Source organism: Manacus vitellinus, unplaced genomic scaffold (assembly GCF_001715985.3).
Source record: "Manacus vitellinus isolate BGI_N305 unplaced genomic scaffold, ASM171598v3 scaffold_10_pilon, whole genome shotgun sequence".
NCBI lineage: Eukaryota > Metazoa > Chordata > Aves > Passeriformes > Pipridae > Manacus > Manacus vitellinus.
The window spans coordinates 218,370-232,259 of record NW_021938838.1 but is presented as its reverse complement, the minus strand read 5'-3'; the positions used below and the strand labels follow the sequence as shown (position 1 = coordinate 232,259).

Here is a 13,890-nt window from a genome sequence, read left to right as displayed (position 1 = left end):
CTTTTGTCCCACAGAGTACAACTTCTGTAAGAAAAAATGAGGGTGTGTTGGTGTGCACGCCTGCTTTCTCTATGCACATGGCTTTATGCTTTCTTTGAATAACTCTCAAGTTCCCTACTTTCCATTTACATGTGGACAAGGCCTCTCAGCTCTAGCAGTTGTGAACTTTCAGGAATTACTCATTCCAAATGTTCCAGTTGTCATTCATGGTGACACAGCAAGGGTCTCCAGGGGAGAGGTTAGAGACAAGTCTTTGCTCAGGTGTTTATCTATCGTGCCCAGATGGTTTCAATCAATTTTAGTGACATTGCTGTAGGAAAGGAATTACACATCCTAGAGACCTCCATTCTGATTGCTTTTTGCTGCTGTGTCCTGGTTTGGTTTTAGGTCTCTCTCCACCAGCTTATGCTGCTTTCCAGACAGCAGCTGTGATTCCAGCAGAGGCAGCACTGTACCAGCCACAAGCCCTCTTGCCAACCACCAGGACTCCCCAGGCCTCTGCAGCTGCTCCTCCAGCTGTTACCTACTACCCAGCTCAGGCTGCTCAGCTTTATATGAATTACACAGCTTACTATCCCAGGTAACCCCAAGATTTAACTGCTTCTCTTGACCTTTCATCTCAGTGCAGCAGGCAACTGGGTGGTCACTTGTGAACAGCCCTTAAATTTGTACTTCTGGGGTAGGTGGTCCTGGGAACTCGATGTTTGGTAGCAGAGGCAGTAACCATTTTAACTGATTCTCTGTGGCCTCGCAGTGAAGTTCGTCTCTTCTGTAGGTTCTGTTGGAATCTCATGATAATGTTGGTCTAATATTTAACAGAGTTTTTTGGCACTGAGGCAATGTCAGCAAGGCAGTTCTATTTCTTGGCCAGGAGAGAAGCTGTGTCAATAAATGCCTCTACACACTCATCTCTTAGTTTGTTCTTTTACTTACAACGCTGTTTCCATACTGAAAGGCTCATCATAGGTGTGTACTAGTTTTGATTTTGTGTATCACTGAGACCAAAGAACACTTTTACATGTGAAAGCAAAGCAGATATCCACCTTTTCCCTTCCCAGAGATGATATCAGCATGAGTCACTGCAGTCTGGAGCTTGGGTCCATGGGGAAATAGCTTGTTCATTGGTAGTTCCTAGGCTTGTGACACTTGTTAGCTTGAGTATGTGGTAACTTGCTGTATGGGTCCTGGCCAGAGCTGGAGATGCTAACTCATGGCTATTTTGTGGCTCAGAAATGCCAGATTTGGGCATTTGCCTGCTTTTCATATTATGACACACCCCTCTCCTTTTTTCTTTAGGAAATTATTAACTATTTTAAGTCTTCTGCAGCTACTTTTTGTTTTCCCCTGTGAAATATCAAGTGCCACTCCTTATGTCTTTAGCTACAAATGTTAGCTATTTTCCTTTCCCTCCTTTCTCTAAAAATAGATCATCAGATGCTGAAGAGAAATTAAGAAAGTCCACAGAGCAATCCACATCAGGGCTGTTTGATTTTCTGTGGTATTGGGGTTTACTTTCAGACTTAAATTTTCAGATTCATCTTTGCCTATTCCAAGAACTAGAACTGGCTACTGGTTTTCATAACAGTTTTGCTCCCTCTTTCTCTTTCAGTCCTCCAGTGTCTCCTACCGCAGTGGGGTACATTGCAGCTCCTCCAGGAGCTGTAGCTGCTGCTGCCACTGCCACCCACACTCCGATCCTGCCCCAGCCTGGAGCGCTGGTCCGGATGCAGGGCTTGCCATACAACACAGGAATGAAGGAGATACTCAGCTTCTTCCAGGGCTACCAGGTTAGTTTGCAGTTCCTGTGCTTGCCATTGTATTTGGACCTTCGAGTCTTGATCGGTGGAGATCAGATGGAGCCAAGTGAGTGCTTTTGGAATCTGCCAAACGAGTGTGCAGGCTCCATATTTAACTGCCAGACCAAAGTGTAGCACACAGTCTGCCTTATTTCTTATATAATAAACATATCCTAATTAGAAAGCAGTGATTTAGTGTCTAGGTTTAGGGTTTGAGTTTGAAGAGCAAGAAAGTGCAGAGCCCCGTTGTGAGTGGGGCTGGAAGGGGCTGCCAGAGGAAGGGGAGCTGCCAAAAGCTTTCGGTCCTGACCACTTTTTGGTAGGAGCCTTAGGTAGGCCCAGTGTTTGTCCTTCAAGACTTAAGTGTTAAAGTCTGCTGAGAGCAAATTTCTAGTACAGAGGGCTCTGAGCTGGCTGTGGTGACTTGCTTGCAAGAGAAAGACAGATGCCTCTGTCAGACACTCTTTCAAGTACTGACTATTTTGGTCACAGACAGGAATATTTTCCATTAAAATTGCATTACATTGCAAACGAAAGGAAAACTGTATTCTCCAAACTGTTTGTCCTGATAGCAAATATTCTACATGCTATAGATAATTTCAGTCAGTATGTATTGATTGACTGCTCTCAGTGAGCAAACGTATAGAACTTGTCTTCTTGATAAATTAAAAAAAGAAACACCAAGTACAAACATTTTTTCCAGTAACACTTATTTGAATTGATGGAATGGGTCCTTTCATGTCTTCTGCCCTTTGTCTCAGAGGATATTGTATCTATAATCATGTTTTGTCATCACAAGTTTATTAAGAAGAAAGATAATTGAATATGGTATATTCCAGTCCATATTTAACTTCTGTGGATAATAACAGCACTTACACAACTGCCAGCTCTGCTCTTCTGGGTACTAGTCAGAAGCCCTGACGTAAAATCCTCTTGGTGGGTCTCAAACCACTGCCAGTGATTTGTGTGAAAAGGTTTTGCATGTTTTTCCTGCAGCATTCTGTAAGGTGGATAACAGTGATAGTGCTAAAGCGTAGGATGCAGGTGGATTCTTTTTAAGGCGTAGCAGCAGTTAATAGGAAACACTCAGGCATGGTATGTTTTCTTTTTTTATTTCTTTTTTTATCTTAAGATTCTTAAAGAACAATGAGCTTTAATTTGTAGAGCCAACTATCTGCTGTGTAAGTGAATGTACACTGAGAACAGATGCTTAAATGTGTATGTTCCAAGTTTTCAGTACTTGGAAGATGCAGTGCTCTACCTATTGTGTCTTTTTCAAATGTTACATTTGTTTAAAACAGTTTTACATACTCAGTTTCTCAGTGGAAAAATTTGAAGATTAGCACATAAGAAGTGTGATAAATTTTGACAAAGATTAAAAAGAAACTAAATTTGTTGTGGTTTAAGGACTTTTTCTTCAACAGAAAAGAGTTCAAACCAAATTCAATTATTTGTGGCTTTCATGATTTCCACACAAACAGTAATAATAATTCATCTTGCTGTTTAGGCACTGATATTTTGCCTTGCAGTTTTTTTCAGCTGACTGGGGTTTTTGGTGGGTAGGTGGTAGATGTATTAGAACCTTAAGTGGGGAAGCCTATTTTCGAAACTGAAATTCAGCTAGAAGTAAACAAGTGCACCTTTGAAAAATGTGGCCTGCACCCGTCTGTGCATGGAACAGGTCAGTGACAATCTTTAGTAGCTCTATTTCCCACTAAATCTTTAGTTTAGTGAATCTGGACTTTGTGTCTGGCGCTGTTTGCCCTTTTCCTTCTTTCTGCATTTGGAGAGCAGTTCATGGTGTTTGTATTGCATAGTTAAAGGATTAGATGAATAGAAATTTTGCCACAAGGTGAAAACTATGTTCTGCTGCTGCAACCTCCTGTCATCATCAGTTACTGTTATTAAATTGGTCACCTCTTCAGATTCTCTAGAAGATGTTGTCCAAATGAGATCGGGTTCAAAATCTTATAAAGAAGCCAAGGAATTCTTTTGAATTGTTCTTGGAACCCTGTGTGTGGTAATGCTGGTTTTATACTCTCTGATTCCTTTAGGGGAAAAAGAGGTGGTGACTTACTGTAATGGGACAAAATTATATCTCTGGAGCAATAACTAATCTTTTTTTTTTTCTTTTTTTCCTCCCCTTTCCTCACATTATTTTTTCATTTTCTGCTGCTGCCCAAGGATTTATTACATCATTCTTCTGCTTGTTCATAAAGTGAGCCCCTAATAATCATCAGTGGTTTGGTGTGGTTTTAATCTATGTAGAGCTAATTGATGTTGGTGTTCAATGGGCTTCAGTGTTGGTGCTCTGGGAATCAGATCGGAGATGCTGAGACTGAAGGGTGATTTTTGTCTTTTTATGTCCTTTTCTGAAAGGAACAGGGTTTCAGTTTTAGTTCTTGCTTTATTCTCTTCTGGTTTTTTCCTTCAGTCTTCATGGGCTCTATATATTGCATGTGTGCACATGTTGCTACTTAAGTGAAAGCACCTTTCATACCAGACCTGCCTCTTCAGAGATAGACTTTGCTTATCGTGGGCTTCAACAAGCTGGTCTCAACATCAGTACATGCTTCTAATAACAAATAATGTAAAAGTCTGCAGATCAGCATTTTAATTTTAGTTTAATTTTATCAACATTAGCCTCTTGCTTAGTGTTTCAGCAGCTTGATTTGTTCTCATGGTTCTGCTTTCTTGTTTTTATTGTTGAAAATTCCTTCTATTTATTGTAACTTGGATTAAACAATCAAAAAACTTGTGAAAAATTTTAGTAGTAAATCTTGGAGATGGTAATTTTCCCCATTACCTTTCTGAATATAATTGTAGTGTACTGTAATCTTCAAAACAGCTATTGTTAGTACTCTCTGACTCAGTAATACATCTTAAACTGCTTTTTAGTTGCACTGTAATGCAACAGGACCATTGATTTGAGTCCAATTGTATACTGGATACATAGCTAAAGGATACATAGCTAAAAAACAACAACAAAATCCAAACCAACTAAAACTACATTGAAAAAACAACAAACCCCAAAATAACCAAAACAACAAAATCAGAGACTTCACTATGCAATTCATAGGACAGTGGGGTGACAGTAGTTGCTTTGACAAGTGCTAAAACACCTGCTAGAAGAAGTGGTGCAAAAATATTAATTACATGCAACAAGACTCCTCAGTGTTCCTTTAGGTCATTGCTCTGTACAGCTGTAGAAGCAGTGAGAAAACTCAAGTAAATAATGAAGGAACAGGGGTAGTAGTGGTCATGGATTTATGTGAGGTTGGTGTGTATCAGAACAAACTTTTTCACTTAAATATCTTTATTTTTTTTCACATTTAGTGGCTAAATTCTCTATGGATTTTACTACTTAGCCACTGAACGAATCAATGAGAAATATTTCTAGTCTCCAAATACTGACTCTTTTGTTTGTTTTTCTATGAGAATGCAAATACTGACCCAGTTGGTATCGTGACAAGAACCGTTGGGTTAATGAATAAGCAGAGGCAATTTAACTGTGCCCCTGTCTTAGCTGCCCAAAGCCAGTTCCCAGCTGTTGTCTTGGCTGGGATTCAGCATGCATTTCGGAGGACTTACCCAGTTTCTTGGAGGTTGGCATGAATGTGAATTCATACCTGCCTGAAAAAGACCCTGTGGATTAGTGCTTAGAAAGCAGACTGCTATTTAGGTAAGCTCTAAGTATAGTAGTAAAAAAAATAAACTAGAAGATGACTAAGATTTAGGGACCATGGGCACTTTATTTAAAGCCTCCTGAACTTGCTGAAAAAGACTAGAATGGAAATGTAGGAACTTTTGTGTACATGTTTTTAGGTAAGAGAAGCTTAAAATAAATACTGTTCTTTCAACCTGTACTGGGCTTTGGTGCCTGTTGTCCGCAGTTAAAAAGACCTTTTGCAGTATATTAATCCTCCAAGTCTTCAGAGACCCAGAATTCAAGGCTTGTCACTGGAGGGGAGGAGGGCGACTTGTGCTTAAAACAGTAATAAGGAAATGAAAGGAAGTGGGTGCATGGCTAAATTCCAAGGGCATTAGCAACATTTCTCTCTTGTGTCAGGACAGCTGATTTCATTGTTACTGACTTTTTAGGGATTAGGTTTTTTTCTCTGAAATGCATGCTTAAACAAAGAAGTATTCTCTGTTTCCTATGGGTTCCTTTTGAAATCTGACTCTTTGTAGTCTGAGAAGGACACCCCATCATCTGTATGCCAATCCTAGGGATAGCACATTTTGACTAGGGAAGGGAAAGGGGATAGAATTCCCACTTACTGCTATTTGAAGTCATCTGGCAATACAGACACTATTTTATGCTCACCCCCATGCTCTCAGAATAGAGAACGCTGTTTGTTTGGCTTTAGTCCTAAATGTATCTTCCACCTGAAAGTGTTGCCTGTGTGGAGAAACCATCTATGAGACTGGGACTGGTAAATTAGTGGTTCCAGTTTCTGTCTGCTGCTTCCCACGCTGAAGCAAGGCTGAAGTGGCAGCTTGAACAGGCATTACCTGGTACAGGGACAGGCAGGCTCTGACACACAAACCCTTCCAGTGGGGTCTCTCTGACACACAGACCACTCCAGTGGGGTCTCTCTGACACACAGACCACTCCAGTGGGGTCTCTCTGACACACAGACCACTCCAGTGGGGTCCCTTCCTCGGAGTGCTCCCGTGGCTGCTGGTGAATATCAGCACTGCTGTGAATATGAGACACTTCAGGGGCAAAGCCAGTTTAGGGCATTTCTCCTGACTCTTGTGCTAAAGGTTGCAGTTACCTAGTCATCAGATCTCCTTTTATGTTCCAGACTTGGTCTATCTAGGCTTTTTCCCGAAGTCTGAGAGATCCCTCTGGGAACTGTTCTGTTATGGTTTATTGGTAGTTTAGGCCATAATTGCAGCTGCCATCCAGGAAGTGGCCATTTTTCCTGTGATGTTTCCCTTTTATTTGCTCCCATTTTTTCCCAGTTGAGGTGTACCTAAATATACTTTCCTGTTTGTTTTTTTTAGCAGTGTTTTTTTTCTTTTTCACCTAGATTGCTTTGTATGTGCTGTTTTTAGACTGAGCTTTGAATGTTCACTGTAGGAACTGCAAAAATGAAACGGAAATCAATGACTTACTGGTTAGTGACCTGGTTAAATCTGTGCATAGTATGTGAGGGGATGAGAACAGTCCCATATTTCCCTCACCATAGATGAAAGAAATAAAAGAGGAAAAAATGTACAAAGAGAAAGTGTAGTATACTACCTCTTTATTAACCAGTTTACCCTTGGCTTTGTCCTGTGTGGTTGAATACTTTTGTTTTGTTCTTATGGATTCTGAAATGCAGATAGAATCAGAAGTATGTTCACAATCATGTGCTTACTCAGGCAAATTAGGGTAGTTTTTATTTCATTTGAAGAATTTCCTGTTGCACAGCTTCTGTTTTAATTGACTGCAGTCTCTTACCTATTGTTCTTGCGATTAGAAGCTGCTTCTATCGCTAGGTCTTTTGATGATTTTTTTTTTTCTTCTTTCTGTTTCTCTTTCTTTAGGTCTGAGCCTAAGCTCTGACAACTTTGACTTTCTGTGCAGGATAATTTTCCCACTTTCATGTTTTCAACATAATTTATTGCATTTCAAGCGTAACCTTTGAAATACTGTCCCTCACAAGAGCCTGTAGATCTTTGCCTACTGTACATCTACTGGTAATCTAAAGTATGTACTATCTTGAGACATTCTTTCCAAAGAGCAAACTTACATTTTGTAGATTTGTTTCAAGGGCAGGTCTGGGAACTGATAAATCTAATATTTGCACGGTCTGGTTTCCCTAGCAGAGACTATCTAGAAAATACTTCTTATATTTGTCTTTTACTTAATGGCATGGATCTAGATGTGAAGGTGACTAGAATTCAGTAGTAAAAATTCTGGGAGGTTCTTTTCTTTTATGTTCTCTGGGCTCCTGGTTATTGTTCTCTGTGAAAGGTGTATACTGGCTGTTTATTTCTTTTCAACTTCCCTTTGGATGGATACGATGTGTCCTGTATGCCCAAATATAACACCTTTTTCTCCCTAAGCTGGCAGGAGACTTTTTGTATTATAGAAATATCAAAGGAAGGCAGCATAGTACATCCATACTGTGTGCATTTGGCAATCATCTAAAATGTTAGTGCAAAACAGCCATTTTGTAGGGCAGGAAAACCTTCTTGCCACCAAAAGGATATTCGATAATTTGTGTTATGCTACACACTTTGTCTTCTGGATTATAGGAGCCACTTTGCAGCATGTGCAAGAATTCTCAGTCCTTTTCCAGGATATAATTTGGCAAGATTATGAGATAAAAAGAATGTTTCATATCCCCCAAGATGTATTTTCTGACTATGTGTTTTATATTTGTACCAGGCCAATAGTATGTGTGATTACTGTTCGGATTCAGGACCTCAAGTGAATCTTAGATCTGGTACATATATGAGTTTTTGTTTTAATTTGTTGGTGTGACTGTACTGTATAGTCACTATTTTTATTTTAATATACTACTTCTACAAATCTATCATGATGCAGCTACATGGATCATTTATTTCTTTTTTTCTATGTAGAAATATACCACACTGATATAAATTTTATCTTGTAGGTGCATTCATGCCAGGACACTGATTTTCTTTAATTGCATTGGTGTAGTCTATGTAGTGCAAGCATTATATGCAGTTAAAGTGTTTATCACTCTACCCTAGAGAAGGTGCAGTTTATTTCCATGGGTACATAAAAGGTCTGAACAAGGTCCATACACTTCTACCAATGCCCCACTTCAGTGTGCAGGCTGGGAGATGCTCATCTGTCCCAGTGAGAGCCATTACTGGAGGTGTCATTTTGCTCATGCAAACTTGAAGAGTTTGGTTACCTGATGCTGCCATCTCATGAGTAGAAGGAAAAAAAAAATAAGCACTTCATAATCTGAGCTAATTCCCTTCCTCAATAAGGAACAGTTCAAATACAGTTCAGAATTTTCCCCACAAGCATTTATTTTATATCTATTCCTATGACCAGTAATACAGTTGATGTACATTTTTTTTATCTTGTGTAAAAATAGCATCTGTCAAATTCACTGTCTCCTGCCAGTTATTATAGCTGATACTCTTAATTATGGTTGCAAATGATCATCTGTGTGGGTTGCTGTAGCAGGACTGTTCCTTCTCTTGCTGACTCTCCCGTGTCACACTTGTACTGTAGTATGCACCCGATGACTACAATGGTCTGATTCAGCTGAGCGATCAAGCCAGGAGTGTGTTACAAGCACCGAAAGAGTGGGTCTGTTTGTAACTCTTTGTAACTTCTGAAGAAGGTAAGATATGACTGGCAGAACCTGTGTCTCCAGAGGTGAATGGGAAGGGAAAGAAGGGCTTGGTGATAGAGATTTTTTTTCTTGTGGCTTTTCCCCCTTATTAGCTTGCGTTGGGATCCTTGCATTAGTCCTTCTGCTTAAAAAATCAACTAACCTAAGGAAATGGGCCCACTGTGATCCGTGGTTGGGGTAGCAGTGGTGGAGGTAGTGTGATTGCCTGGTTCTGCTCAGACGGTGTGTTAAACTTCCAGCAGGGTTTCTTAGTGCTTGTTTCTCATGTAAAGCTTCCAGACCAATATTTTACTTTTAGTAGAGTGGTAGAAGATGATTTTTTTTCTTCCTCTTGCTAGAAAGCACGTGCTAAGTTGTGGGCAAAAAACCCCAGACCTCTGGCTTTGTCTTTTCTGTACGATATAGCTGGCTGGAGATTAATATTTCTGTTTCTTGATCTCCCTAATGCAATGTGAGCTATTACTTTATTTTTTTAGGAGAGGTTTTTTGGGTATAGTGACTTTCTGATGCAATTAACTAGATTTACTAACAGTAAACTTGCCTGCATATTTGGCACTAACACATAATTCTTTAAGAACTCGCTGTGGCCTGTGTGGAGTACTGGATGTCCCAGTACTATTGTATTCCATTCAAAATGCTACTGGTTAGTCAGTATAATTTTTTTCTCCTTAAGAAAAAAAACCACAACAAACTTTTAGTACAAATATGGCAATCAAATACTGTGCCTTAAGACAATTACCTTCATAGACAAAGGTACTTCCACATGAACACCATCAACTCAGTTGTTTTCAAATTAGTTGGTTTCTCATGATACTGTTGGATCTACTGGGGAGCAGACAGACTAGAGGCTGCGTGGTCTGGTGATTAACTGGAAAACCAGATCAGCAGTAGATTTCTACTATGTATGGCATGGAAAAAGTCTTTGACTAATTCACAGAGTAGCTCATCCTGAATTCTAAGTGGCTCAAAGTAGTATTAAACATATACCACTCTTTTTAGAATTAAAAAAAAATCCAGATAAAATATTTCTTTGAATCTGAATCTAATTATAAAACACATATGTGCATAAAGAAAATCTATTTCTATCTCTATAAATCCATATGAATAAGAACTTAACCCTAGTGTGTCTTAAAATGAAACTGAAGGGGTTTATTTAACTCTTTTAATTATGTTGCTTGCAGAATGCATAAACTTCTCTGCTAGCTTTCTATGCAACCCTTATAACATGAATTTCCAGATCCTTACATTGGTATTACACCAATAAACTGTTTTTAAAGCTCTTCTCTGTGCTTAGAAGTCTAACTGTGCTCCATGTGTGTTTTCAGCTGACTCTAACCTGCAATATTAAATTTCTGTTCTGAGCTGGTGGCAAATGACTTCATCCCATATGGATTAATAACAGAGCTTGTTTGGAGTAGAGCATCTTTTAGCTCAGATTTCTGACTTAATCCAAACTGTGTTCAACTTTCTCTTTGAGCACAGTGTTATTCTGAAATAAACCAAGATTACTTCCAAAGTTGAAGTGGGCTTTAGACATGAGGGTTTTTATTTGTCTTTGAATTTCTTTCTGTATGCTATTTCTTGGCTAACTTTAGTTACCTGAGAAGAAATAATGCAAAGTCTGTACTAACTGTCTTATGCATGCTTTTGGTTTCTAATGTGTACCGTTGCTTATATCTTAAGAATATTTGTACTACCTGCTCAGTGTTTGGGTAAGTGAAGCTCTGGCATGTACTTGCTTTATTTCCATATGTTTGAATGTAAAGCTGTCAGAAACTGCTCTTGGTAATAACTGAGAATTCTATTTCTTACAGTATACCAGGCACACAAATTCTACAAAAGTGAAACCCTTAAATATTTTAACCTTTTATAAACTCAAGAGGACATATGTCACATGAACCTAACTTGAATTGGGTTAATACTCCTAAAATTGGTTGGTTCTCCAGCATGGTTTTGTCTGACACTGTTTTCTCCAACAAATTAACTTGTGTGCTGAGCTTTTGATCCTTCAGCCTTTGGTTTTGAAACTTCACTGATATTCATTTCTATCCAACAAACAGGGGTTCCAAACTTACCTTGGAAGTACTTCCTGCATGTTATGGGAAATGGATGGAGTACAACAGGGCAGACAGATGTCTGCTTTGAACTCAGCAATTTGGAACTGCCTTTTAAGACTTTATGAGGGCTAATGCTCTCCAAAGTAAATCAACTCCAGTGACTAAATAATCTCATCTGCTACCCTGCTTTTTCTTAACCTTGTTAAAATTGCAATAAGTACTTATTTCAGTTGGACTGCACCAAATTTTACTTCATTTTTCTGAAAAATCTTTCTTGTGCTGTATGCTTGTGTTGAGTTCAGCTCATCCTCCCAACACAGAACTCGTAGCAGCTCTTTTATTTTTTGTGTATGTGTGTTTGTTTGTTTGTTTGTTTTTTTAACTGTATGTGTGAGTATTCACATACCTTATATATATCCTTTGTCACTTGGCCAGTAGTCCACATAGTACAAGAACTATTCATTGAATGCCTGGACTTTCTTGCTCCATTTACCTTTTATTAACATCTACGTCTTTATTTTCTTATCAACCTTTAATTTCAATTGCTTCTCTAGCAAAATTTTTGCATGGAATTATGTCTATTCTATTCAGCACACCAGCAGAACAAGAGCTGCTGCTATTTGCCAAGCTAAAAGCTGAATTCTTCTAATCTTCAATCCCTTCTCCTCCTTCCCGCTCTCAACATCCAGAGTATTTTCACCACAGACACAGGAGTGGAGTGAACCAGATGTGCAGCATTAAAAATTGCATTTCCAGGTGTGGTCTCTGGTCTTTATAGTTTTTTTTCTTCTGTTTTCTTGTACCATTGCAGCTCCAAGCAGATTCCATCCTCATGCTTTACAACTTTAGTGGCCAGCCCAGTGGCGAGGCATTGGTGACTTTTCCAAGCCTGGATCTAGCTAAGAAAGCAGTGGCTGAGAAAAATGGACAGCTCCTGGGAAGCCGCTATGTAGAATTGTACCTGGTCTAACTGAACTCTCTCTGGGGATGAGGAGAGAATGTCGCACTCAACACCCTGCCTTTGGCAAAATAAGAAGTCTTCCCTTGCCCCCCGGGCAGCAACAAATGTGCCTTTTCAGCATAACAAGTTGGAATGCAGAGTGGTAAATGTCCTGTACTTAATTTGAAAAATGGTGCATCCTATGCCAAAGATAAAGTGAAAGCAAAAATTATGCAGTTAATTTACTTAATTTCTAATGTACTTGTGTAAAAATAAGTAAACCCACTCCTGGCATGTAGTTAATTCTGAAGACACTAACAGCACTTCAGCTATTGCAGCCTTGGGAGAAACTTAGTAGCATTTGAAGTGGAAAGCGAAGCTTGAGTCATTCAGATTCTTCTGTGTTTAGTTTTTAAGAGTTTACACTTGACAAAGTGTCCTGTTTTTTGTAGAGTTTAAATGTCTTTAGGAAGGTCTTTTGGAATGCATAACTTACCCAGTTCAAAGCATAGATCATATTGATTTTTGTTTTGTATTGTTCTCGACTGAAAAATATCAGGATGCTGGACCCCAAATGCAATTTTGCTTTTTCATGTTTTCATTAGACCTTGTTTTGCAAAGCCATATTTGTCTTTCTTACCAGTGTACTGCTGCCAACATGTAAAGAAAAAAAAATAAAACCAACATCAAAATCAGAAAAACCCTCCCTGCCTGCCCATAACTTGCTGCCCCCAGCCACAAACTTAATCTCTGCAGGACAAAAATGGCACATAAACCTGAGTACTGATAAGTTATATTTTTTTATTTAAGCATAATAGCTTTCAGATACTGTATTAAAGATTTTGCTCTAGTTTATGTGCATGCAATTTGTTTACATCTTTAAACTACTTTATTTGTATATTATGAAACAACAAGATATGTTGGAATCTGAATTCTCTAGTGCATGCTTTTTTCTTTTTCCCCTGTGTACATACATAAGCTAGAAGTACTTTTATGTCATGTAGCATGTGTTTAAAAAAAGACATCTGCTGTAGAAGCACTAAATGACTTTGTTTTTACTGTGCCTTACTTCAAAACCATTCCAAGTGCAATACCAGCAGAGCAAAATGTAATGAATTCTGTTGTTGACATGTTCATGGATGTCTGAATTGATCCTTTTTGTTAGTGTACAATTTGAGTTGTACTTTAAAGAACTGAATGATGTATGCTTCTTTATATTACAACAAATAAAAGAGATGCTTACTACGTGCATTGGCTTTTGAAAGTACGTTAAACTTTGGTTTAATGTATGCTTTGGTTTAATGTATTTTCACAGAGCATCATTCTTTGATAAATAACCTCTTACACACTTCTCTCTTCTCCTAGATTTAGATAAGCATTTGTACTTTGAGTGAATGGTATGACTTTTCTTGTGGTTTTTTTTTTCCTTTTTGAGTGTGCTGGTAAACCAGAAATGTGGATGAGGCATGTTTCTTTTGTAGTGGAACACTCTTTAGGCAACGGTGATGTAACTGTTTACATGCTTAGTGTTCTCATTCTGTTGCCAGAGGAAACAAAGTATTGAACTTGAAATTGTGTTCATGTTTGGATTTAATTGACCTAATGGGTCACTCGCTTTTCTGTGCAACCCAAAATGCTACATTTAAGTTATGATGGAGCCAGTCAGCCTTTTTATTGTAAAAATGGAGAAGGGGAGGGAATCATGTAAAGATAATAGGGTTTATTTCTCTCTAGTCAGAATTATCTCATGCCAGATGCCATTT

General features: G+C 38.7%; 1 protein-coding gene across 9 annotated transcripts in view; it reads left to right on the top strand.

The window, feature by feature from the left end:
- Positions 1–13,370, top strand: part of ESRP2 (epithelial splicing regulatory protein 2) — a 42,981-nt gene extending 29,611 nt beyond the window's left edge. For 5 of the 9 annotated variants that reach the window (XM_018082294.2, XM_018082283.2, XM_025896089.1 and 2 more), the window contains exons 16-18: positions 388–580; positions 1,610–1,787; positions 11,999–13,370. In XM_018082294.2, the coding sequence (XP_017937783.1) occupies positions 388–580; positions 1,610–1,787; positions 11,999–12,157 (530 nt within the window). In that variant the 3' untranslated portion in view covers positions 12,158–13,370. Of the gene's footprint in view, positions 1–387; positions 581–1,609; positions 1,788–7,334; positions 7,622–8,958; positions 9,119–11,998 lie in introns of those variants that run through there. The other 4 variants (XM_008933399.3, XM_018082298.2, XM_018082302.2 and 1 more) reach the window with 3 other exon arrangements.
- Positions 13,371–13,890: the final 520 nt, after the last annotated feature.